Source organism: Amphiprion ocellaris, unplaced genomic scaffold, assembly GCF_022539595.1.
Source record: "Amphiprion ocellaris isolate individual 3 ecotype Okinawa unplaced genomic scaffold, ASM2253959v1 Aocel_unscaffolded162, whole genome shotgun sequence".
Classification (NCBI taxonomy): Eukaryota; Metazoa; Chordata; class Actinopteri; family Pomacentridae; genus Amphiprion; species Amphiprion ocellaris.
In genome coordinates, this window is record NW_026559325.1 from 3,099 (window position 1) to 30,859 (window position 27,761).

The window sequence follows — 27,761 nt, forward strand, 5'->3', positions numbered from 1 at the left end:
AGAATCCAAACACATGCAAAATGACCAAAATGGAACTAAAAACAACATGGAAAGATAGAAAAGGATCAAACTGAGAAACAACATGGCCAAAATTAAACACAAAATGATCAAAATGGGATATAAAATAAACAAAATATACAACAAAAGTAACAAAGTAGAACAAAAAAGGTAATTAAGAGGTGCGAAATGGCCAAATATGAGCCACAAAATTATTAAAATGGACAAAAAAATCAAGAGGTAAATTAGCAGAATGAAACATGAATAGGCCAAAATGAAATACAGAGATGTTAAATGAGACAGAAATAGCCAATAAGTGAAACAAAATTAACTAAATAAAACAATAAACAACATAAATAGATGGAAAATAAAATAAACCACAAAATGACTCAAATAAAAACATCCTTAAAGACATACAATACAACACACTGAAGCTTCATCCAATCAGCCTGACACTGTGGGAGCCCAGTGATACTCAACAGCGGGCCACCCACAGGTCCGCAGGACGTCTAGCCACATTTTCTGGCCACTTCACTGAACTCAACTGAGTCAAGAAAGAACGTTTCAAATGTAGCTTTCACACAGGATAACTGCCGTGAGCAACGCTGTCCTCAAGGAACAACCACTGCTAGGGTACGGACAAGGAATTTGCAAGAATGATGCTTGCTTTGTTGTGCGCAACGTGACACCAGGCTGCCTTGTCCTGTACTGTGCTGCATTTGAGGAGCCATTTTTCACTTTCACCGGTCTCACCATTGTGTTTCCAGAATTGTGTGGCTGTGTGTGTTCTCAGTGCTGATGGTGGAACGGCCACGAGCCACCAAGCAGCTACTTTTGCACTTCCACCCATTGTGAGACCATAGTGTGACTGAAAGCTCACCGTTCGACCCTTCTGTTCTTTCTCCAACTCGCTGAAACCCGTGCAGAAAGATCTGACTTGGATAGTGTGACTGAAGACCTTTGCCGTCTGCAGCCAAGAGGAAAACCACTCTCTCTTCAAACTGAGTTGCGTAAGCATGACGACGCCACAGAAGCAGCTGGTGCTGCTGGCTTTGTTTGACAGCTTTGGTGGTCACTGCCCAATCTGCCAGAGCGTTGTTATTAGCTTGTTTTATTCCATTCTACAAGGCCAGAGAAGGATGCATTCCTGGCAGCACTGCAGTACCAGGTCGATGCGTGGAGTGAAAGGAGCAAACCCCTCTTTCAGCTCCCAGTGCTAAAAATCCATTTAATATATAGTCCTCACATTGGAGGACGTATCAGATATTAAACTGATAAGAACAGATCCTACATTTGATCTTAGCCAAAAGGCCGAGAAGCGATGACCCTGACCTTTTGCTGCCCGGGCCCAACCCCCTGGCGAAGTCCTCACTGACTCCGCCCACAAGCTCCACGAGCACCACCCAAACCCCCGTCAAGCACAGATCCTCTGCTTTCAACAATAGATACGACTCTGCCAGACGGCAAAGCCTGACAAAAATAGGCTAAACTCGTTGGAGTCACTCTCCACGGAAGTCTGAACAGACTGAAGATTGAAGTTACTTCAATTTGAATTTAGTTTTAAATCAACTCCAGCAAAAAATCCAATTTTAAATTATTCACAATATTAAGTTGGTGAAACGTTATTATGTCAAAACAATATAAACATAAATAAATGTTTGCAACTTAAAAGGTTTAGCTAAATCAGTACCTTGGGCTTGTAATCTTGCAACCATGCATTTAACTAATTTAATTAACTTGTAAAAGTGTATTTTATATAACGGGGTTACACCTTTTAAATGCATTAGCATGTAGATAACTTTAATTTTGCAGCTGGTAAAGCCGAGGCTGGCTTTAATTTATATTTATTTTACATCTTGTGAATTTCCACTAGGGAAAAAAAATGCATCTAATAATACACCAGAACTTATATTTTGAATTATTAATCTGAATCTGTAAAGTAGCTCTTTAATACGTTATATAATAAACGTACAATGTCCTCTAAAATGTGCAGCTCAACTTGGTTTTGTGTAAACAACTTATTAACCAGGATGTAACTCTAAATGTAATCCGGAAATAATCTATCATGATGTGTTATTTATTATAATGAAGTTTTATTTTGAGGAGGTCTTGATCCAGCCCAAGCTCTCTATGAAGACGAGAAAAAACTCCCCATGGAAGATGGGAAGAAACCTCGGGAAAGGCAATTCAAAGAGAGATCCCCTTTCCACGGACGGCTGGATGGAGGCTGCAGGAGAGAAGGAAGAAAAAACAACATGAGTTCTTGTGGTTTGACAGAAAACAGCATCAGAGCAGCATTAAGTGGAAAATGATGACAGTTGCTCTGACAGACTTTCAAGAAAGTTTGGGAAGATGATGGTACGACACATACGTTCAACGTCGGCGCGTATGTTAGGTTTGGAATGTTTCGTCAACTTCTCAAGTCTACCAGAGTCTGTGCAGACTTCAGAAGATGGAAATACATCTTGTATTTTTTTGAGAAAGCAAGTATGAGTCAGTGTGAAGTAAATTTAAATGAAGGGAAATTTTATCACGTTAAAAAATGCCGAAAGTTACGTTACATGGATTTCCTCGTACTCAGTGATGCAGACAACTGAAGTCGTACCGTCCTCTTCCAAAGATTTTAAGAGTTTGTACAGACTTTGGGAGAGGACGATAGGATGTACACTTCCTGCGTCTACGAGTACAAATGAGTCCATGTAATGTAACGTTCGGCATTTTCCAAAGTCTACCAGAGTTTGTGCAGACTTGGTAAGATGACAGTACGACGTATACCTTCAACATCAGTGAGTACTTAAGAATTCATAAATTTCATCACCTGCCAAAGTGTACAAGACTTTGAACAGACTTGGGAAGAAGACTTGTTCTTTCTGCATTAGCGAATACATGAGGGTCCAACTGAAACTTCGTGATCTCCTCAAGTCTGTGAGAGTTAATGCAGCCTTGGAGAGATGCGAGTCCCTAAATGTAGTCATTTTGAAGTCACCAGACTCTGTGCAGACTTGGGTCGATGACAGGTCGACGTGTATTTTAAAACTTTACTTTATACAAGTGAGTCTGCTTAACGTAAGTTCCTTCATTTTCAAAGCCTGCATGAGTGGCTCAGACTTAGGAAGATGATGGTACCATGTATACTTCTAACATTCGTGAGGACGTGAGTTTTGTAAACTTGTAATAAACAGTTCAGAATGTTCTACTGTGAGGTAAACTAAAACCTCAGAAACAGGATTCTCCCAACAGCCTACCTTGGCCTCCGCCTCCTCCAGCAAACCACCGCTGCCCTCCGGAGGGAACCGGTCTCTCCAGAACCAGGATCAGCCTGAATCCACTTCCTGCCACTTCTATAAAGGCGCTTCCCATTCTGAAACATGAAACATAGTGGAGGGTGAAGTTCTGAAGCTCCACAGGAGAACGTTCCCACCACTCTGGATAACATTAGCTGCAGGTTCTAATCATGTTTTAGTCTAATGTTTAAACTACGTTTTACAAATATTTTCATTTCCAGAAATGTTCCTGTAAAGTTAATATGATTCTTTTAGCGTCAACATTCAAAAGATGTAGTCAGGAACACAGATTATGTTCTATGATTACAAAGTAGGAACGTTCTCAAAACAACATTTAAAGAGTGTTTTCCAATTGTGAGTGAGGCCTCTGGTGATTTTTATAAAATGTTCATCTAATATGATATATTAACAAAGGTGGAACGTTCTGGCCACAATGTGTTTAAGTCATGGAGATGTTGTTGAGGAAAAGCATTATTGAGTTAATTTTTATTGTATAATAAATTTTAATTTATTTTATTAATTTTTATTATATTGTTAATTTCTGTTTATTTTATTCATTTTATTGTACTGTTAATTTATATTTTATTTCTTTTTATTGTATTGCTAATTTTTATTTATTTGGTTCCTTTTAATTGTAGGGGTTGAAAGCCTTTGACGGATGAAAATTTTCGCATTTTTACTTAATACTTTATACTGTGCGAATCAGCAAGTACGCCATGGTTTGAGATATAATTTCCTCCATCTACAAGTTCGAGACGGTTCGTGTCACGTAAATTCCAACACTCTTTTATTAATTTCTATTGTATTCTTAATTTTTACTTATTTATTTAATTTTTATTGTAATGTCAATTTTTATTGATTTTAATAATTTTTATTGTATTGTTTTTTATTTATTTTAATCATTTTTATTGTATTGTTAATTTTCATTATTTCATTAATTTTTATTGATTTTATTCATTTTTATTGTACTGTTAATTTTCATTATTGTATTGTCAATTTCTATTATTTTAATGATTTTTATTGTATTGTAAATTTTTATTGACTTTATTCATTTTTGTTGTATTGATAATTTTCATTATTTTTGTCATTTTTATTGTATTGTCAATTTGTGTTGATTTAAACAATTTTTATTGTAGTGTTAATTTTCATTACTTCTTTTAATTTTATTTATTTTTATTGTAATAAGTTTTATTTATTTTATTGTATTATTAATTTTTTCATTTAATTTTATTGTATTGGTAATTTTTTTAAATTTTATTCATTTTTATTGTTTTGGTAATTTCCATTATTTCATAAATTTTTATTGTATTGGTAATTTTATGTATTTTAGTCCTTTTTATTGTATTGTCAATTTTTATTGATTTTAATCATTTTTATTGTATTGTTAATTTTAATTATTTCATTCATTTTTATTGTATTGCTAATTTTCATTATTTCATTAATTTTTTTTGTATTAGGTTTTTATTTATTTTTATTCATTTTTGTTGTGTTGTTAATTCTAATTATTTTATTTATTTGTATTGTAATTGATCATTTTTTGTTTAATTCATTTTTATTTTATTAAGTTTTATTTTATTGTATCTATTAATTTCTATTGATTTCTTGTATTTTATTATATTGTTAATTTTAATTTTTTATTTTATTTAGTCATTTTTATTGTATTGTAATTTTTTTTCTATTTTATTATTTCTATGGTAATCAGTTTTTATTATTGTCTTTTTTTATTGTATTGTTAATTTCTAAATTCTGTTATTCCATTTTTATTGTAATTCTAAATTTTTTATTTATATTCATTTATATTTTATTACGTTTTTATTTTTTATTGTATTAATAATTTGTTTATTATTACATTTATTTGTTATTGTGTTTGTAGTTTCATTTATTTATGTCATTTTATTGTTTTGTTATTTTTATTTGTATTGTTATCATTGTCAATTTTTTAGGTTTATTGATTTTTAATCATTTTTAGTTGCATAGTTAATTTTTTATTTATTTCATTTATTTTTATTGTATTTTTAATTCTTAATCATTTATTTATTTGTATTGTATTTTACAATTTTTTTATTTAGTTCATTTTTATTTCATCTAAGTTTTATTTATTTTGTATTGTATCATCAATAATTTCTAATTTTTAAATTATTTTATTATCATGGTTGATTTTATTTTTTAATTTAATTTTATTGAATTGATAATTTTATTTGTTTAATAATTTTTATTGTATTGTCAATTTTTTATTGATTTTTAATAATTTTTATTGTATTGTTAACTTTCATTATTTCACTAATTTTTATTGTATTATTTTTTTTCTATTTTATTACTTTTTATTGTATTGTTAATTTTTCATTATTTGATGAATTTTTATTGTATTAACAATTTTTATTTTTTTAATCATTTTTAGTGTATTGATAATTTTATTTATTTCATTCATTTTTATTGTATTGTTAATTTCTAATCATTTTATGTATTTGTATTGTATTTACAATTTTTTTTATTTAATTCATTTTCATTTTATTACGCTTTATTTTATTTATTTTTATTGTATTATTAATTTCTAATTATTACATTTCTTTTGTATTTTTTGGTAATTTGATTTATTTTAGTCATTTTTATTGTATTGTCAATTTTCATAGAATTTAATCATTTTATTGTATGGTTAATTTTTATTTATTTCATTCATTTTTACTGTTGTTAATTTTTATTATTTCATTAATTTTTATTGTATTGTTAATTTTCATTCTTTCATAAATTTTTATTGTATTGTTAATTTGTACTTATTTTATTCATTTTCATTGTATTGATAATGTTTTATTTCATTCATTTTTATTGTATTAAGTTTTATTTATTTTTATTGTATTATTAATTTCTAATTATTTCATTTATTTTCATTATATTGTTAATGTTATTTTCTTAATGTAATTTTATTGTATTACTAATTTTTCTTTCGTCATTCTTATTGTATTGTCAGTTTTTATTGATTTTATTAATTTTTATTGCATTGTTAATTTTCATTATTTCATTCAATTTTATCGTATTGTTCATTTCTAATTATTTTATTTATTTTTGTGGTATCGATAAATTTTTTTAATTTATTCATTTTTATTTTATTAAGTTTTATTTATTTCAGTTATTTTTATTGCATTAATTTCTAATTATTACGTTTATTTTTATTGTTTGGTAATTTGATTTTTTTTTTTAGTCATTTTTATTGTATTGTCATTTTTTTTTTGATAATTTTTATTGGAATTTTAGTTTTTTATTGATATCATTCATTTTTATTGTATTGTTAATTTTCATTATTTTCATTAATTTTTATTGTATTTTTATTTTTTCCTATTTAATTCATTTTTATTGTATTAGGTTTTATTTGTTTTATTCATTTTTACTGTATTGTTAATTTCTAATTATTTTATTTGTTTTTATTGTATTGATAATTCTTAAAAAACTTATTCGTTTTTATTGTAGGTTTTATGTATTTTTTGTTTATTTTTATTGCATTATTAACTTCTAATTGATTTATTTAATTTCATTGTTTTTGTAATTTTTATTTTCAGTCATTTTTATTGTATTATTAATTTTCATTATTTCATTAATTTTATTGTATTACGTTTTATTTATTTTATTTCTGTTGCATGTTTAATTTATAATTATTTCATTTTTTTTACTGTATTGGTAATTTTTATTTATTTTAATCATTTTTATTGCATTGTCAATGTTTATTTATTTTAATCATTTTGATTGTATTGTCAATTTTTCTGTATTTTTTAATCATTTTTATTGTACTGTTAGTTTTCATTTATTTTATTCATTTTATTGGAACATCAGTTTTTATTTATTTTCATCATTTTCATTGTATTGTTAATTTTGATGTATTTTAGTTATTTTCATTGTATTGGTAATTTCTAGTTATTTTTTATTGTATTGTTCATTTTAATTTATTTTATTAATTCTGAATTTCCGTCGAGTACGAACAAGTCTGCATGTTTTTACTCATTCTTCTGAAGTCTGCTGAGACTCTGTGCAGACTTGGGAAATAACGGTGTATTTCCTGTAACAGCGAGTTTGTGAAGTTTCGTGTTTAGTAAGTTTTATCATCTTTGTATTCTCTACAGCTGCCAGTACGCTGGTGGTTTGATTGAGATTTTGTCATCTCTCCTTGACGAGATGAGGACACGTTTTCTACTTTTTAAAAAAAAAAATATGAAGGATAATTAAGGCTTTATGTGTCATGTGATGTTTGTGTTGTGTCTGAGTGGTGTTTCTATCTCAGCCATGGATGATGCAGAAGCTCCATCAGTTTGGGTCGACGTTCAGGGTACCATCGTGAGGCACTTCTTTAAGAAATCCTGGCAATCTGCAGAGAAAGAAGCAGAGAAAGATGAATGATGGAAATGAGACTGAAAATGAAAAAAGAAACCTTAAACTGATGCAAAATGACTAAAATTAAGACAAATAAAATGACCACAATGGTACAAAAAACAACATAAAGAGATGCAACATTACCTGAATTAGACATCAAATGACTAAAATTTTATGAAAATAACACCAAGAGATGCAAAATAACTAAAATTAAGACAAGAAAACGACAAAAATGGTACAAAAAACAACATGAAAAGATGCAAAATGTTTAAAAACAGACCAAAAGATGTAAACTGACCAAAATTAAACACATAATGACACAAAATGAGCAAAATGAGTCTCAAAATGACCAAACTGATCCAGAAATCTTCACTTAAATTCACCAAGCTGTCTAAATTTATTCTATTCAATACTATTTAATATCATTTACAGTCTGATTTAAACATTTTTTTTCTTAAAAACATGCTGAAATGAACAAAATTATCAAAATTTCTAGTAAGAACAACCCTAAAGACATAAACTGACCAAAATTAGTGACAAAATGAACCACAAACTGAACAATTTTAAACAAAAACAACCTTAAAAACAAACAACATCCAAAATAAACAACACAATAACCAAGATGGTACAAAAAAACAACATAAAGAGATGAAAAATGACCTGAATTAGATTAAAAAATGACCAAACTTAGCCTTGAAATGAAAAAACTGATCTAGAAATCTTCACTTACATTCACCACTGTCCAAATTTATTCTATTCCATATTCTGAGGGTTTTACAGAGATGTTTGTTCATATATCATTTAAACTCTGATTTATACAACTTTCTTCTCTAAAAACATACTGAAATGCACAAAATAGACACTAAATGGAACAGAAAAAACCTTAAACGGATGCAAAATGTCCAAAATGACGCACAAAATGATCTAAATGAGATGCAAAATGATCTAAATGAGACACAAAATGATCTAAATGAGACACAAAATGACCAAAATGGACAAAAAACGTTTTAAAGCAGAAAAATGACAAGTAAAAAACAATCCTAAAAACAAAAAACGGCAGCAAGTTTAGAGACAAAATGATTAAAATGAGCCACAATGAGACACAAAATGAGCAAATGTTGGTTGTCAGTGTTGTGAAAACTTCAATGTAACATGTCAGTGTGTAGTTTGCTGATATTTGGGGCTGAGTTGCAGCTCGTTGTCTGGACTTCTGTCTTACCTGAATGCTTTCCTATCTGGCCTGAGGAGGCTTCATTTTTCTCTCACAGTCTTTCTTCATAATGTCTTCACAAGTTTCACACTTGAAAATCTTGACCACAACTCTCCAATATCTCCTAAGGTTTGTGTGTTCAACTGACTTTCTCAAAGTCTTTTCAATGTTTTTCTTCAGAATATGGAATGTGGTAACAGTTGTTAGGAGTTCTTCTCACTGACATCAGCAATGGACTTTTTAAAAAATGCATTTACTGTCTCTGAGTACTTCTGTTCTCTGTGCAATTGACAGCAAGTTGAAATCTAATCTAATCTATAAAATAGACCAAAAGGAGACACCAAACAATATGAGACAGGAAATGACCAAAATGAGAGAGAAAGTGACACAATATGAGACAGGAAATGGTCTGAAAATCAGACGTTTCCATGACGTTTCCTGGACAGTTCTTCATGCTTATGGCTCCTCCACACACATCTGCTAGTTCCTACTAGCGAGAAACTAAACTGTGTTTCACTCATTGTTTGCTCCAAAATATTAATCCCTCTTCAGTGACATGAGTCTCTTGTAACAAAAACACATTGTGCCTGTAGTCCTTTGTAAAATAAAAATACAGCCTTTCTCCTTAGATGCTGTCTTTACAGTCTCTCCTGGTACTTGAAGGAACATAAAAGACAACTTGAACATGTGAACATAATATTCAGTAACAATAAGTCACTTCACTAAGGCAGTGAGTTTGGATGATGAAAGTAACTGTTTATGTTGATCCCTGAAATAAACTCTGAGTCTCATTTGGCTCTATTCAGTAACCAGAACACATATTTCCACTGTCTTTTCATTTTCTATGGGAATATGTGGACTCCTTCTATGAAAGTTTGCTCTCTTCCCCTGATCTTGGCTTCTTTGATCTTCGTCCACATCAGCACTCCAGCGTTGCTCTGTCTTCTTTTCTCAATCTTCTTCATCTTTTTTCCACATCTCACAGCCTTTTGACAGCATCCACATTCATTTGTGCATCACGCTTCCCAACTGAACCATGAGCTGCCTGCTGTGATTTTGCTCTTTCTTCCTGATGTGATGAACGCTGTCCACCATGTTTTGCTGTTCATGTTGACGGCTGGTTCATTGACGTTGTTGCAGAGTAGTCATGATCCATACATCCACAAAGGAAGAGAAAATTACTCTCCTTTCTTTTAAAAGTCCTAGACTTCATTTTTTGGAGACTAAACTTCAGTTTATAAACAAACTCTGAGGGATCGTTTGAAGATTTCAGGAAAAGTGCTTGCCTGCTCAGAGATCCATCCAGCTGGAAGTCTCTCTCATCCAACTAACAAGTCAGGACTCTGTGGATTCAATCTGGAAAAGCCATGATGTTGATCGACCATTAGATGCAGCAGAGACTCAGACACAAATCTCTGTCCTGCAACTGATCAATAATCAATAATAATACTGATCCATTATCCAGTAATCAAACAATATTACCAATATGTATGGTAGTTTTGAATCATATTTTTGTCATTTTCTCATATTTGTAGTGGTTTTATCTCATTTTTGGGTCATTTATACATATGTGTGGTTGGTTTTAGTATGAATACTTTAAATGTCTGATTAATCGCCATCATTTCTAACACTGTTGGGTCTAAACTTCATATTTCTACATGTTAGTTTCTCTCTGTGATCAGTAAAACTGGAGAGTCTAAACCTCAATATTTAAACTGCTTCATTTCATTTGTCAAACCAGTCTAATTTGTCTGCAGGAAAACATTTTGGCACAACATCTGTTTTTATTTTTGATGTGTTTTAAGAATGAGGGTGACTTTACTAATAATCAATAGAGCTCTCATGTGTCTGACATCAAAATAAATAAAAAATATATTCAAGAATGACAGTAAAAATATAGCAGATCCACTGAAACATAAAGAGGTAGAAGAGTATAAAAATGTAAAACAATAATAATAATAATCATTGTTCTCACATAAATATGGATAAATTCTTTAATCTGTGCTTCGTCATGTTTTGGATTCCCAGTGTCAGATTACAGCTATAAATAAAAACAACTACATTATGTTTTCAGTGTAATTATTACTGAAGCTCAGCAAACATTCACAGATCTTTCACGGTGTTTTATTTCCCTAAACGTGGTTCATCTCCAGCTGAACTCTCTGATGTCTGATTTTTCCACTGGAACCCAAACGCCTCTCTGTCTAACTTTCAGTTTCGTTCTTCCGAAGTTGTGGCGCAGTTTACGTCCTCCGGTCCAGCCTCCGTGTGAAGGTAATGTCAGCAGCTTTTAAACACTTTAATGTTGGACATTTGTTCAGAAAAGCAGCAGAAACTCGCTGGAAACTTTCTGTGGATCTGGAAGGTTCGGTTGAAGAAGTTAAACCGATCAACGTGTCGCCATTTAGTGTTTGTGACTGGAATTCGTCGAATAAAGTCCTAAATAAATAACAGTAAAGTGTAGAAATAACAATACAGTAAAGGGAACTGATGGTCAGGAGCTGAATAGCGGTGTTTTTTCCGTGTTTCTCCACTTTGTGGTGCCTGAATCAGCCTGTAGAGGAGGCGGAGTGAGGAGCTGCTCCAAGCCGTTCAGGGAAGGCCTGAGCTCGGCCTGACAACCGGAAGAGACCCGGTCTGACTGGATCCAGACAGCAAGAGGTTGTTCTCTAGCCGTCCCCTTAACGTGCTATCCTGCAGTCAGACTCAGGCCCGGAGTGGATAATCGGGAGGAGCGGGACAATTCCCGGTGGACAGGTCTGATGTTTGGACCGTGGGGGCTGGTGTTCACCCTTTTATTTATTTATGTATTTGAGTCGGTGTTCAGTCATGGCACTGGATTGATCATTACGCTGCTACCGCTGTTTCTGGGCCACCTCCGTCTCCACTGGCAGCTCTTTTTTCTGTTTTTTTCTGTTTTATTTTTATTTATTTTTGCTTGCTGACGCACTCTGACGTAACACGTCCGTGCACACAGTCGGTGGCGTTTGAAAGATGGAGAATAGAAAGAGCAAGTTTAAGAAGGCAAGAATTAAAAAGAATACAGCTCTGGAAACAGACGCAGACAAATTTGCTGAAATTGGAAACTATTTCTCTAAAACCTGCTCGCGGTTTGAAACGACAAATGAGGACGATAAAACGGATACAGCAAGATGTTGAACTTTCTCTGCAAACCACCGTTCAGTTTGATTATCAAGTCAATGAACTGTGCAGGCGTTGTGGCATATAACATAACGTTATATAATTTAGTATGATGCGACACCACATCACTGGGAAACTTTGTCTTGTAGCCCCTCAGAGTCAGAAGAAAGATCCAGCACCAAGCAGCAGCCATGAACCACAAGTCTAGAGTGAATATTATTAAAATTAATATTATGAAGAGTGTGGTGTAGACCTGCTCTATATGAGAAGGGCCCTGAGATGCTAGATGATTCAGCACTACACTGGTAAAACTGCCCTGAAATGATCAGAAGGATTTGTAAAAAGGAGAGATTTGTGCTGAGAATTATGAGCATTTTTAAAATGTGATTTAGTGTCAGAAGCAGAGCCAGCAGTGATGAGAGGATTACTGCTGTCAGTATGGAAGGAACAGGTGAGCTGTTATAACAGTGTGAACTAGCAAGCGCAAGTTCCAATATAACTACTTTCTATGCTCAAACGATAATAGTGGCCCATTTTATTTTTTCATCATTAAACATGAGCTAGTAAATACACAAAGCCCACAACTGAAAGGGAATAATACCAAAGTAACATGAAATAAGCCTGCATATTTTTTTAAAGGTATCTTTATTGTTTTTTCTATTAATACAAGAAAAGTATAGTACAAAAAAATGAGAGTACCTGATATTACACCAAACATGGTGAACAAACATTCCCACACGGTGAAGACAGCAGAAGGAAAAAAAAAAGGAAAAACCCCAATAAGCAAAAATGAATTCATTGAAGATAAGTATGAAGTGTAGAGATATGTAAAAATAAAATTTAAAATAAAATTAAAAAAAAAAAAACATACAACAGCATTGAAATCTCAAATTGACAATTGAGGGGCTATGTAAGCCGATATCCAGGCATTCGGTATTACTATATGGTGTTTGGCTGATACCAAAACTCAAGTCTGGTTCTTTCTAGGAATGTCTGACCAGATAAGTCCATGAAGACCCTTCTGTAGGGTCTGCACCTCTTCTATAGAAGAGCAAGAGAACCCACCAGGATATAACCTTGCTTCTGAAGAGACAAAGCTATGGATCTGCAAATACCTAAATAAATGTTTGGAGGGGAGGTTGTGTTGTTCAATTAGCTGGTTAAAAGATTTCACAGTGCCAATACCCTTCTCAGACCATAAGAAAAATGCGCTGTCTTCAAGGCCAGGGGGAAAATCTGGGTTTAAATGAATAGGAGTGAATAGAGAGAGAGAATCCTCCTGAGACCCTATTTTATTAAAAATTCTCCAAACCTTTAATGTGTTTTGGAGGAGGAGATTGGCCCTTACTCTGTTTGCCACCCATTTTTTAGAAGTATACAAAATATTACGAAGAGGAATTGGATCCAGAGGGGTGGCCTCAATGCTAAGCCAAGTGGATCGGGGATCATTCCTAAACCATTCCCAGAGATAGCGGCCGAGGCAAGCCAATTGATAATATTTAATATTTGGCAGTGACAACCCTCCATCTCCTACGCGAAGTTGTAGTTTTTGTAATTTCAATCTGGCCCGTTTGTTCCTCCACAGAAAGGAAGATAATGAACTATTTAGGATAGAGAGTGACCTTCTAGTCAGAAGAACTGGGACCATTTGGAACACGTAGAGCAGACGAGGAAGTATGTTCATTTTAAAAAGATTTACCCTGCCTATAGGAGATAGTGGAAGGCTGGTCCAGTGTGCCAGATCCTCTTTAATTTTACGGATTAAAGGTATAAAATTGGCTTTATAAAGACCAGAGAGGGACAGAGTTATATGTATACCCAGATAGACGAACCCAGAAGGAGACCATCGAAAGGGGACAGCGCTAGAAGAGGTAGAGGGGGTATGAAGGGTGAGGGGCATAGCCTCTGATTTTGAATAATTAATGTCATAGCCCAAAAACTGACCAAAAGATTTAATAATTTCAATAATTCTGACCATAGAGACTTCAGGGTTGCTTAGAAAGAGCAACACGTCATCCGCATAGAGGGAAATGGTGTGCTTTTGAGGACCTATAGTAATGCCAGCCACCTGAGGGTCAGTCCTTATCACCTCTGCTAAGGGCTCAATAGCGAGCGCAAACAGGAGAGGAGAGATTGGGCAGCCCTGGCGAGTACCGTGCCCAACTGCAAATGTGGGAGATTTCCAACCATTTGAAATGACCGATGCACGAGGGGAGTCATATAAGAGAGAGATCCATTTGATGAAGCTATCTCCTAAATTAAATTTAGAGAGGACCCTCAGCAAATATGGCCACTCGACTCTGTTGAAAGCCTTCTTGGCATCGAGAGAGACTACAACAGCTTTAGCTTCCAAATTGGTGCCATATTCAATAATATTCAGCAATCTCCTAATATTATTACAGGAATTACATCCTAAAATGAAACCGGTCTGGTCCATTGAAATAAGGTCTGGGAGGACGTGCTCTAGTCTTCTAGCTAAAATTTTTGCGATAAGTTTTCTATCTACATCAAGCAGAGCAATTGGTCTGTATGAGGAGCAATCCTCTAATGGTCTGCCCTTCTTCAGAATCAGTGAGATGTTGGTATCCATCATAGTATTTGGGAGGTGGCCAGAATCAAATGAGTGACATAACATTTTAAGCAGAGGGTCAACTAGCAGGCTCTGAAAAGATTTAAAGAACTCAGGAGTCAGGCCATCAGGCCTCGAGGCCTTGTTGTTTTGCAGTTCATTAATAGCAGCAACGACTTCTTCTCGTGAGATAGGACTGTTTAGCAGATCTTTCTGGGTCTGAGAAGCCTGAGGTAGATTGATGGCTGACTAAAAGTTTTGCATCAGGGCCTCTGACTGAGGCTCAGTTTCAGATTTACATAAAGATTCATAAAATGATTGAAAGCATCTGTTGATATCCTTACCATAATGAACTATTTTACCTGTCTCATCTTTTATGGCTGAAATAGCCTGTGAGTCAGACCTAGCCCTAATTAAATTTGCCAAGTATTTACTGGACTTATTCCCAAACTCATATATTCTGTGTTTTGCAAAAAACAGGGATTTCTGGGCCTCTGATGATATGAGTGTATCCAGAGCTGCTGTTGTGGTATCAATTTGGGATCTCAAGTCATTGGAAGGGTTCATATCAAATTCTCTCTGAAGCTTCTTTAATTGTTGTTCCAAATTCCGCTGTTCTGCCTCCTTCTTATGTTTGAGATGTGCAGAAAAAGAAGTTGTAAAGCCCCTTGACACAGCTTTAGCAGTCTCCCAGAGCACACTAGGAGAGACTTCTGGGGTGTCATTCTCAGCCAGAAAGAACTTTAACTGCTCTGTAAAATATTCTATAAAATCAGGGTTTTTAAGAAGATAGTTTTTAAATCGCCACTGTGGCAGAGGACGCTGCTCTTTACAGGACATAACCAAAAACAATGGAGAATGATCTGAAATAACAATATTACCAATTGAGCATGAGATCACTTTTTGAAGGGCATGATTAGGTGTGAAAAAATAATGAATCCTTGAAGGGGATTTATGTACCTTTGAATAGAAAGAATATTGTTTGTCTGTGGGGTGGAGGGCCCTCCAGGTATCGATAAGATCTAAATCTCTGCAGCAGCCTAAAAGAGTCTGACTAGTACCGACACTAGATCTTGACCCACTATGTGATTTATCTAGGCGGGGATTGAGACAGCAGTTAAAATCGCCCTCAATTACTGAGGATTCAGTAATCCAGTCCGAAAACAAGGAGAATACTTTCGTGTGGAAGTCAGGAGGACATACTGGTGGAGCATAGACATTTAAATAAGAGACATTATCCCCATATAACATCCCTGAGATCATTACATAGCGTCCAAGTTTATCACTTTTGACCTTCACTTCAGTAAGGGGCAAGGCTTTATTGATCAGAATTGCAACCCCTCTGCTTCTTGATGTAAAGGAGGAATAAAATATCTGGCCAACCCAATCTCTCTTTAATTTTTGGTGCTCTTCATTACTCAGGTGAGACTCCTGGATGAAAGCTATTTGAACCTTTTCCCTCTTTAACAAATTAAGAATTTCTTTTGTTTAACAGGGCTCTGAATCCCATGTACATTCCATGAGCAGAGTTTAACCGTTGAGTTATCAACCATAATCAAGCGGATTTCGAATAGACAAATGCATGCCTGAGATAGTCACAGAAGTATGTTTAACCCCAAATGTCAATCTGGAGAAGGTGCTGAACATCAGACAGTCAAGAAACAAAAAAAAACAAAACAAAAAACACCTGTGTGGGAGAAAAAAGCAAATAATAATAAGACCTGATCCACCCCCCAAGTGCTTCCCCAAACGAAGCACCAAAGTCCAAAGCTACTACTGTGCATCTAAACTGTGCACTAAACCAGTGCTCCAGATGTATACATGTGCATTAGCAAAACTACAATAGGAGGAATAATTTAACACAAGTACTTGAACTGTAACAATATAAACAGAGAAGAGAAACAATATCCTGACAGGCCCCATGGTGGCACCTCAGACAGTTTGAAATGACAGATTGTCAAGCAGTTTAAGTTGTCAGGCTTATTTTAAAAAAGAAAGACAAAAAAGAAAAACAGACCTGTGGCCCGCTACATAACCAGTAGAGCACAGATATTGGCTGCCGTGTGACAAATACAGCCGCCAGAGTTTCGAACATCATATGGCATAACAAACAGTTTGTGGAGCCAGTTTGTCAAGCAGTTCAGTTCGTGGAGCCAGCAACATGTAAAGCTGTAACTCACCCTGAAGCAGAAATCTCAGTCCCAAACATTAAGTCCGTGGATTTCCACCTGGCCGACATGGGCCCTGAGTGGAGAGACGAGCAGGGCCTGGAAGAACTTAACCATTTGGGGCAGGTCCCGATTCCGGTGGCCGGGCTGGAACTATCGTTTCCTCGTAGTATTTTTCGGCAGCCTCTGGGGTGTTGAAGAAGTGCTTCTTGATATTAAAGGTGAGCTGCAGCTGTGCGGGAAACAAGAGGCCATATCTGGGAACATGCACACCTGGTGGCCACAGAAGTTCAGCGGGGCTCTCTCCCTTGCAAGTCGGAGGATCCGCTGTTCAGCCTGGAAGTGATGGACCTTGACGATCATCGGGCGCGAGGGGGCTCCTGGTTTGGGCTTGGGGGCCAGCGAGCGGTGGGCTATATCTAGCAATGGAGAGGCTCCGGAGTTGTCTATGCCCAGCAGCTCAGCAAAAAAGTCCGCCATAAATGAAGTTGTCTGCGGACCCTCGATATTTTCCGGGATTCCCAAAACCCTCAGATTTTGCTGTCTGCTTCTCGACTCCAAGTCTTCTGTTTTAGACACAAGCATCGTGTTGCTTTTGCTCAGCGCCTCACATTTAGCCTCGAGTTCGGCGACCCTGCCATCAATATCTTGAAGTGAAGATTCAACATCAGTGAGACGAGAGGCAAATGAAGCAATTGTGGACTGAATGGTGCCCATGGAGGCGCGAGTCTCGTTCCGAAATGATTCAATCAGCCTGACCACGGAGAAGAGGGACGGCTCCTCGTCTTCAGTATCGTCGTCGCCATTATGTGACCGAGGGCTAGCACCGCTTTCAGCCTTGTCCTTATGTCGTGACGGACGGCCTCTCTCTGCTCGCTCCTGGCGCGTACTGCCCTTACCAGTCATCTTGTGAACCTTCCTGACAAGACTTGGGGCGTTTAGGAGAGCGAAGAAGTAGTTTGCGAACTTATTGTAACAAAATATGCAGGAGCTGGTCAGGACGCGTCTACTCCCTACTCATGCTTCACCACGCCCCCAAGCCTGCATATTTTTAAAGCAACCCTTACTTGTACTCAATTGGAAATATTTTAGAAAAATACACTGAATTACAGGCTTTACAGAACAGTGCGCTATTGCAGACTTAACATGTAAGGTTATAATTAAATGGTTTTAATAATAATGGGTCATGATCTAAAGTGGGCTGGTCTGAGGCATGAAACTCAAGGTCTGAAAATGAGTCCCACTCTGGCCCTGGTCAAACTCACTGGATTTGACTCTGATCACTGCCTATTTCCCTGTCAATACTATCAGCGGCCTCGTTTCAAGTGATGAAAGCATTAAAAAGCCTAAATCTCCTCCAGGATGTTGACTTTAATAATCAGGTTGATCATAGAACAGACAGCTGCCTCACTGGAACGTTAGTAGCTGTGACTTGTAGAGGACTGGGATGTTTATTCCACTTTATAGAGTCTGCTGCCTGAACTGACCTTAGAAACACACTATGTTGATGTGAGCCAGTAGTTTTATTAGTGTCTGCATGGAACCAACAACTGATCATCAAGTCTAATAAATTCAGTACGGTTCAAAAACATTCACACAACATTTATTAAATGATAACTTTTGATGTAATTTCAAGTCTTTATGAGGTTATTTCACATCATTTGTTCTATGTCGAGTGTTTTATGGTAATTTAGCGTTTTTTTTTAGTTTTTCATGCTTTTTTAAAAAGCGATTTTTGCACCCTATTGTGTTGATTTTGCACATTTTTGTGTTGATTGCACATTTTTGTAATGTCGTGACTTTTTATGTTTTCTTATGCATTTTTTAAAACTGATTTTGCACGTTTTTGTCTTGATTTTGCACATTTTTGTTGTGACTTTAGTCTTGTTGAGGTTATTTCACATCATTTATTGCTATTTTGGGTGTTTTTGTGGCAATTTAGTGACTTTTTAATGTCGATTTTGCATTTTTAAAAATGGATTTTGCACCTTTTTGTGTTGATTAACATCTTTTTGTGTTGATTTTTACATTTTGGGGGGTCATTTCATGTCATTTGTTGTGACTTTGAGTCTGTACATAAATTTAAATAAAATCTTCAGACATGTTGGGGTGTTCCCAACCAGCAGGAGTTATCAATCTGAGGCTGAAATCAATGTGTTTAAGCAGTAAATATCATTTGTATTTGTCAGACAGTTTGTCACGGGTTCGTTTTTTAAAAAAAAAAGTTATAAAAATGATGGCAAGGCCGAAGAGTTCCAAAAACAGTGAATTTCTTTTATTTGCACCAAATCCTTTAAAAGTGTATATACATATTTACAGTGCAAAACAAAAAAAAACTGGTGGACACAGCAGAAAAAAAAACAGAAGTATTTACAGAGAGCTTGAACCTTACAGCAGGCAGCCACATCACCTAGAGAACCTCCAGCACCAAAACTCTCTCTCTCCCGCTGTTCAACTCAGGGGCCCTATATATACCCCCCTAGCCCCTCCCCCGGGCAAACCAAAAGTTACTTGTAGGGGGGGTAAATAAGAAAAGGCAAAAATAACCATAAGGAAGAACAAAATCCATAATACAATTAAACCAAAATTACACAAAACAAATTACCCAACTTAAGGTAACTGAAACAACTCTGAAAACATAATAAACCACAAAATAGCTACAGAACCGGAAAATGGGAAAGTCCCGGTTACGTGGTGGCCCCATTGCGCGCCACTTGCCCCATTTATCCCACAGCCGGAAGCGCCTCTGTTTGGCCCACGACACAGAGGCTGCACAGTCATTAAGAGGTGAGTGTTATTGTCCGGGTGTGCTTGGTGAGGGGAGACGTGTAGGCGCCGAGTGTGCACCCTCGACGCGTTACAGCAGGGAAGAGATGAGTCCAGATATGGGGAGGATTATGAAGGGCAGTTTATAAGTCCAGGGAACGTGCGGGCGATCCCGGCAAACAGTTTCTCAGCGCGCGCTGTGAGAACAATGGAGCGCGGCGCGCTCCTGCACCCCGCCCCCTCCGGAGCCGCCGAGAGGAGAAAAGGCGCACAGGGCTTAAGAGTGACGGGGCATTTAGAGGCGCTCCGTCACACAGTTCTAAACATGAGTTGTTCTTATTATCTCTCAATCACAACCTGTGATCTGATCTGTCCAGCAGAGGGGAAAAGATTTAAACTGAAATAAAGTTCACCTGATACACTTTGAAGAAAGCAAATGCTCGAAATGTTCAGATGTTTCTTAAATGTAGCATTAAATTAGATTGAGAGCAGACATGTCTCTTTCTGCACTGTTGAGGGAAATGTGCATTAGTGTGATCTCTGCTGATGTTGGTTCTGTCCCAGTGATTCCATTCTAGGGAAAGTTAACTGTCAGGGATTTACAGCCTGATGGGAGTTTCTGCTTTCATGAACCACAGGGTTTGTAGAAGTTGTGTTGGATGTTGAGTGACATGAAAAAGGTTGAATGTTGAAATAATCCGTCACATGAAATGAGTGGGAATCAACCTGTAAAATGTGCTCTTATTGTGAAAGTCTGCCTGCTGCTTCCTCATAGGTGGAGTCCTGACTGGTTCCAGGAAACAGATCACCTGTCTGAGCGTCCAGGAGTGGACTGGAAACTTTCTTCTTCTTCTTCAGTGCTTTGAATAAAGTGTAAGTTTGCTTTGTTTGCTGCTTTAACTTCAGTAATGTTGCTGTTTGTTTCTGCTCTGTGATGTTTCTACATGTTCACTTCTTATTTCAGCACAAACTTTGGATGACTGCTGTTTAAACATGGATCAATATGATTATTAGGTTATTGATTGACTGCAATCAGTCAATATTTCTATGAGATTATTGATTGCTTGAGTCAGTTTGATGAGCTGCTGATGTTTCTTTGTTTGTTCTCAATCCAAACTGCATGGTGTCTTTTTGACTTTGGGTTTGTGGGTGAGTCTCTGCAGCTCCATGACTCCATCTGCTGGACTGATAGTAGAAGTGCAGCAGCTGATCTTTTCCAGGAGGATTTGAGTGGATCAATGATGTTTGTTTCCTGTGCAGGTGAAGGTAGAAAGTGTGTGTGAGCTGCTGTGAGTTGAGCAGCATGGATGAGTGTGAGGACAGAGAGGAGGGAGTCCCTCCCTCTAAAAGCTCTCTGTGTGGGGAACAGGAGAACCAGAGCAAAGCTCAGAGGTGAGACCAGCATCTCTAACTGTCCAGGACTCTGGTGCATGTCAGAGCTCAGCATCACATCACTGCTGCATCATTATTCACAGGAATCCACCTGGACCTGGACCTGGAACTGGACCTGGACATGGACATGGACCTGGACCTGGATCTGCATCCAGCTGTGTGTCCTTCAAGAGCGACCAGTCTAAGGATCTTTATTTTGAATTTAAAGAACGTCAACCTCCTGAAGTAAGAGGAAAGAAGAAAAGAAGAAAAAAGAAGTAAGCTGTGAAGTCAAACTACTGACTGTTGTGTCAAATGTTATGTCATTGTTCCAAATATGTTCCATCATTAAATCACTCTGAATCTCTGCTACATGATTTTTCCTTCCTAGTGGTCTTCCTCTCTATTCACCAGAATCCATCAGAGACCAGAGTCCTCTGGACCTGGACCTGGACCTGCATCCAGCTGTGTGTCCTTCAAGAGCAACTTGTCTAAGGATATTATTTTTGAATTTAAAGGAGAACCAGGTCCTGCTGCAGAGGGGTAAGATGTTCAGAACAAGGTTTCAGAGCTGCTAGTCTGATAGCAGTTTGGCTCCTCATCAAACAGAACAAATGTTTTGAAGAAGTGATGCTAATAACATGAACATCATCCACAGAGACATTAAAAACAGAACCAGGTGGATCACAGCAAGAACTCCGAGTTCACTAAAATATCAAGAAATAGTTTTACTGGACAAAACTTCAGTTCTGTGATTATATAAGCCTTGTTAGCTTGTATGTTAGCCTGTTTGTCTCTGTGTGGACAGACGTACTGAGATCTAACTGTTGATATTGATCCAAAGAGTGGAGCAGCAGAACTCGGAGGTTCCCAGAGCTCAGTCTGTCCAGCAGCATCACCTGGACTCCATATTCATGGTGAGTTCATGGACAACAAGTTGTTCTCCATCTGTTGTGTTCAGGTGTCTCCATGCTGCTCTTTGTAGACCAGTGGACTGTCAGTGTGTCCAACATGGATCTGATGTTTGGCTCCATGATTTGACTCTGATGGACTCATTGACACATTTCTCTGTTCCAGCTGCTGGAGGACAACATGGTGACTTTTGTGAAGAAGGAGCTGAAGAAGATGCAGAAGGTTGTGAGTCCAGATTACCCAGAATGCTCCTCAGAGAGTCAGAGGGAGGATGAGGAGGAGTTGGAGGGTGATGATGAAGAGCAGAGGAGCAGCAGAGAGATGTTTCAGCAGATCACAGTGTTGTTCCTGAGGAGGATGAAGCAGGAGAAGCTGGCTGACTGTCTGCAGAGCAGTAAGAGGATTTGTGGAAAGACTGAAGCTGCTGATCAACAGAACATTTACTAAAGTCTCAGAATATCTTCACACAATCAGTCTTTAGGGGACAAACTGTCACCTTCACTTTATTGCTACTTTGGTGCTTTAATATCCAGGTTACTTCTACTTCACTCTTTCTTTCTTGTGTTTTCATTCAGAATTTCCTGCTGGAGTTTGTGGACGTGAACTTAAATGTGGTCTGAAGAAGAAGTTCCAGAGAGTGTTTGAGGGCATCGCTAAAGCAGGACAGCCGACCCTCCTGAATGAGTTCTACACAGAGCTGTACATCACAGAGGGAGGGACTGCAGAGGTCAATGATGAACATGAGGTCAGACAGATTGAAGCAGCATCCAGGAAAGCAGACAGAGCAGAAAGAAGCATCAGAGCAGAAGACATCTTTAAAGGCTCACCTGGAAGAGATGGACCAATCAGAACAGTGATGACAAAGGGAGTGGCTGGCATCGGGAAAACAGTGTTAACACAGAAGTTGACTCTGGACTGGGCTGAAGACAAAAGCAACCAGGACATCCACTTCATGTTTCCATTGACTTTCAGAGAGCTGAATGTGGTGAAAGAGAGAAAGTTCAGCTTGATGGAACTTGTTCATCACTTCTTCAGTGAAACCAAAGCAGCAGGAATCTGCAGCTTTGAAGACTTCCAGGTTGTGTTAATCTTTGATGGTCTGGATGAGTGTCGCCTTCCTCTGGACTTCCACAACAATGAGGTCCTGACTGATGTTAGAGAGTCCACCTCAGTGGATGTGCTGCTGACAAACCTGATCAGGGGGAAGCTGCTTCCCTCTGCTCGCCTCTGGATAACCACACGACCTGCAGCAGCCAATCAGATCCCTCCTGACTGTGTGGACACTGGTGACGGAGGTCAGAGGGTTCACCGACTCACAGAAGGAGGAGTACTTCAGGAAGAGATCCAGAGATGAGGAGCAGGCCAGCAGCATCATCTCCCACATGAAGAAGTCACGAAGCCTCCACATCATGTGCCACATCCCAGTGTTCTGCTGGATCACTGCTACAGTTCTGGAGGAGCTGCTGAGAACCAGAGATGGAGGAGATCTGCCCAGAACACTGACTGAGATGTTCATCCACCACCTGGTGGTTCAGGCCAAAGTCAAGAAGGTCAAGTATGATGGAGGAGCTGAGACAGATCCACACTGGAGTCCAGACAGCAGGAGGATGATTGAGTCTCTGGGAAAACTGGCTTTTAATCAGCTGCAGAGAGGAAACCTGATCTTCTATGAGTCCGACCTGACAGAGTGTGGCATCGATGTGGAAGCAGCCTCAGTGTACTCAGGAGTGTTGACACAGATCTTTAAAGAGGAGAGGGGACTGTACCAGGACAAGGTGTTCTGCTTCGTCCATCTGAGTGTTCAGGAGTTTCTGGCTGCTCTTCATGTCCATCAGACCTTCATCAACTCTGGAATCAACCTGCTGGAAGAACAACAACAAACAACCTCCAACAAACCTGATCCAACAGTTTTCTACCAGAGAGCTGTGGACGAGGCCTTACAGAGTCCAAACGGACACCTGGACTTGTTCCTGCGCTTCCTCCTGGGTCTGTCACTGCCGACCAATCAGAATCTCCTACGAGGCCTGCTGACACAGACAGGAAGTAGCTCACAGACCAATCAGGAAACAGTGAAGTATATCAAGGAGAAGATCAGTGAGAATGTGTCTGCAGAGAGAAGCATCAGTCTGTTCCACTGTCTGAATGAACTGAAGGATGTTTCTCTAGTGGAGGAGATCCAACAGTCCCTGAGATCAGGACGTCTGTCCACAGATGAACTGTCTCCTGCTCAGTGGTCAGCTCTGGGCTTCATCTTACTGTCATCAGAAGAACATCTGGACATGTTTGACCTGAAGAAATACTCTGCTTCAGAGGAGGCTCTTCTGAGGCTGCTGCCAGTGGTCAAAGCCTCCAAGAAAGTTGTGTAAGTAGTTGGAAACTGAAGATCCTTTTTCGTTTTGCTGCTGTTTCATCAGTATAATCTGCTTTTTGTCTCTTCAGACTGAGTGGCTGTAATCTGTCAGAGAGAAGCTGTGGAGCTCTGTCCTCAGTCCTCAGCTCCCAGTCCTCCAGTGTGACAGAGCTGGACCTGAGTAACAACAACCTGCAGGATTCAGGAGTGGAGAGTCTTTCTGCTGGACTGGAGAGTCCACACTGTAAACTGGAAGCTCTCAGGTCAGGACTCACACTTTGAAACTGATGTGATTTCTATCAGTGGATAAACAGCTAACCCGAGTAGAATCATTTCTGCTGATGGGATTCATCAAATGAGCTTTTACTGAACTTGTGCAGGACTTTGTCAGGGTTTATTTTTGACATGATTAAATCCCACTAATCATTGTTGAGATTGTTGATTTGCTTGAGACACATGAAATGTGCAGCAAAATGTAGCTGAAAGAGAAAGAAGAAAAGAAAGAGTGAGAAACATCCATCCAAGTGTTGTCCATCAGGTTTGTGTTGTTTTGTGTGTGCAGGCTGTCAGGCTGTCTGGTCACAGAGGAAGGTTGTGCTTCTCTGGCCTCAGCTCTGAGCTTCAAGACCTCAAATCTGAGAGAGCTGGACCTGAGCTACAACCATCCAGGAGACTCAGGAGAGAAGATGCTGAGAGCTAAAGTGGAGGATCCAGACTGTAGACTGGAAACTCTCAGGTACAGACAGACAGACACTCTCAGGTACAGACAGACAGACACTCTCAGGTACAGACAGACAGACACTCTCAGGTACAGACAGACAGACACTCTCAGGTACAGACAGACAGACACTCTCAGGAAACTATCATCCTAGTGTTGCAGGCCAAGCCTGCTCCTTTCCATCGGTAGGTTTCAGGGTGTGTGAGACGTCAGAGGAAGTGCTGCAGCGGTAGGAAGGAAGAAGAACAGTGAAGCTGAAGAAGGGTGATGTTTAGGTGCAGCTGCAGTCACAGCGCATGTTATGGTCCAAACAGAGAAGTAGATCCAAGTGTGTTCTGGAGAAGCTGAGTGTGTGTACAGTGAGCTGCAGAGCTTGAATAAAGTTCCTCGTTCTCCACCGCAGAGTTGGGTCCGGACTCTGAAAACAATTTGTTACCAACAGCGAGCCACGCTAAGCTAAGTGAGCTAGCGTTTACCCGAGGCTGTCCAACTACGATTCAGATGCCAACAAAACCAGGTCGGTAACACTAGCTTAGCAGAAAGACTGGAAACAGGGTAAACTGTTAGCATAGCTTAGCACAAAGACAGAAAGCAGGGTAAACTGTTAGCCTAGCTTAGCACAAAGACAGGAAGTAGGGTAAACTGTTAGCCTAGCTTAGCTCAAAGACAGGAAGCAGGGTAAACTGTTAGCATAGTTTAGCTCAAAGACAGGAAGCAGGGTAAACTGTTAGCCTAGCTTAGCTCAAAGACAGGAAGCAGGGTAAACTGTTAGCCTAGCTTAGCTCAAAGACAGGAAGCAGGGTAAACTGTTAGCCTAGCTCCATGAAAAGAGGAAGCATCAATGAGTAAAGCTGAATAATGAGTGTAAACTGAGCTGGAACGTGACGAGCACAGGACAGGACTTTAGAGATGCTGCATTCAGGTGTCTGTGTCTCCATGTTGGACTGGTCCTTTATCAGTGGAACAGTGTGAGAGCCATGTAACGTCCATGTGTGCTGCTGAAAGAGTCGCTGCTGCTCTGACCGTCCTCCTCCTTTCAGGGTGACGCCTGCTGGAGTCCGATGGTTGACACCAGGTCTGAGGAAGTGTAAGTGTGTTTTAATGGATTGATGGAAACAAAGCAGCACATTCAAGCATCTTCAAAGTGTCACATCTCTGAGGTCATCATCAAAGGTTTAATACTGATCACATGATCCATCAATAACTGCAGCTGTGTTGTGTTTGTTCTCTCCATCAGATTCCTGTCAACTCACAGTCGACACAAACACAGTACACAGAAAACTAAAACTGTCTGACAACAACAGGAAGGTGACACGTGTGGAGGAGGATCAGTCGTATCCTGATCATCCAGACAGGTTTGATCGGTGGGCTCAGCTGCTGTGTAGAACTCGTCTGATTGGTCGCTGTTACTGGGAGGTCAAGTGGAGAGAAGTGGTTCATATATCAGTGAGTTACAGAGGAATCAGAAGGAAAGGAGGCAGTTATGATTGTTGGTTTGGATTTAATGATCAGTCCTGGAGTCTGCGCTGCTCTGATGAAGGTTACTCTGTGTGTCACAATAACAGTCAAACATCCATCAGGTCCTCCTCAGTCTCTCACAGAGTTTCAGTTTATGTGGACGTTCCTGCTGGAACTCTGTCCTTCTACAGAGTCTCCTCTGACTCTCTGATCCACCTCCACACCTTCAACACCACATTCACTCAACCTCTCTATCCTGGATTTGGGTTCTGGTCCAAGTCTGGTTCCTCAGTGTTTCTGTGCTGAGTTGAGTCTCCAGAGTCTCCTCCTGGTAGAGAAACAGTGTTGAACAGATAGTTGAGTCTCTCCATGACTCTGTCCCTCAGAAACATGTTTCCACATTCATGGATTAAATATGTTTCTTTGTGAAATCCTTCTAAATGATTCCTTGTGAACTTGTTCCTCTTCAAAGATGGAAGTTGTGATTATTCCAGGAGCTAAATGTGGTGTTTGCATCTTTTTCCAGTCAAATGTTGAGAGTGAAAATCAGGATGTGGTGTTTCCTCTGACGCTCACTTGAACTAAAAGCATTTGAGCTGCACAAAGTGTGAAATGAGAGAGGAAGCAGTGAATCTACAAACTGCTGACAGACTTTCACACATTATTGTCCAGTGAAAATCAGGTTTTTGTGCAGCCAGACTTGATCCTGATTTGAGTGTTTCAGTCCTGTTCTAGTGATGAAATGAGAACTTCCTTCATCTTGTGTGTGATGGAGAAGAATAAAGGGCTGTGGCTAAAAATCCTGACTCTGAGTTCTTCATTACAAACATACATTATATCAGCTGTTTATTATTCATCTGCTTTATTCTACGCAACATGGAACAGAAAAACAAGAACAGGTAGAAATTTAAATATAGAATATCGTATATTTTCAAATTTACTGTTTTTGAGTCTTTTTGCAACTTAAAATATGTATTTTTTTTGTTTGAGTCTATATAGTCCTTTATATTTACTTTGAAGGCCAAATTTGATTAAATATAATTAAAAATGGCAACAAAAAGATCAAAGCTTCATCATTTATCGTCTCCCATAAAGCAAAGTCACTTCTGCACCTTTTAGACTCTGAATCAGAGAAAGCAGCAATTTCTCATCAATTCTGTTCCATGCTTTAATAATTAATTTTTCAGATCATCCTTGTTATTGAACTGTTTTCCATCATTATGAACTTTTCTTGCCATAAATCTCCATAACTTTCTGATGGGATTAAGGTCTGAGGACTTGGCAGCCAGTTCATCACATCTATATCACTCTTTCCACAGTATTCTGTGATCTTCTGTGATTTGTGGCATGATGTGTTGTCTTATTGATTGATCCATTTTTCATTTTTACAATAAATAAGTGGTTCAGTGTTTTTTTCACAAGTTTTATATAAGATTCTGAATTTGTCATTTCATCAATAAA

General features: G+C 38.1%; 1 protein-coding gene and 1 non-coding gene across 2 annotated transcripts; one reads left to right on the forward strand and one right to left on the reverse strand.

Moving 5' to 3' along the window:
* Positions 1-1,131: 1,131 nt before the first annotated feature.
* LOC111570020 (U2 spliceosomal RNA) lies at positions 1,132-1,320 on the reverse strand. The gene has a single exon (XR_002746248.2). It is a non-coding gene; the product is annotated as a U2 spliceosomal RNA (small nuclear RNA).
* Positions 1,321-18,477: 17,157 nt separating this feature from the next.
* On the forward strand, positions 18,478-27,100 carry LOC111570002 (NLR family CARD domain-containing protein 3-like). The gene is given in 12 exon segments (XM_023272515.3): positions 18,478-20,364; positions 20,752-20,883; positions 20,967-21,140; positions 21,277-21,405; positions 21,707-21,779; positions 21,940-22,168; positions 22,350-23,056; positions 23,058-24,136; positions 24,214-24,387; positions 24,687-24,860; positions 25,883-25,929; positions 26,080-27,100. Coding segments are annotated over 11 exon segments (3,402 nt in total). The 5' UTR covers positions 18,478-20,364; positions 20,752-20,794; the 3' UTR covers positions 26,607-27,100.
* The last annotated feature ends 661 nt before the right edge of the window (positions 27,101-27,761 follow it).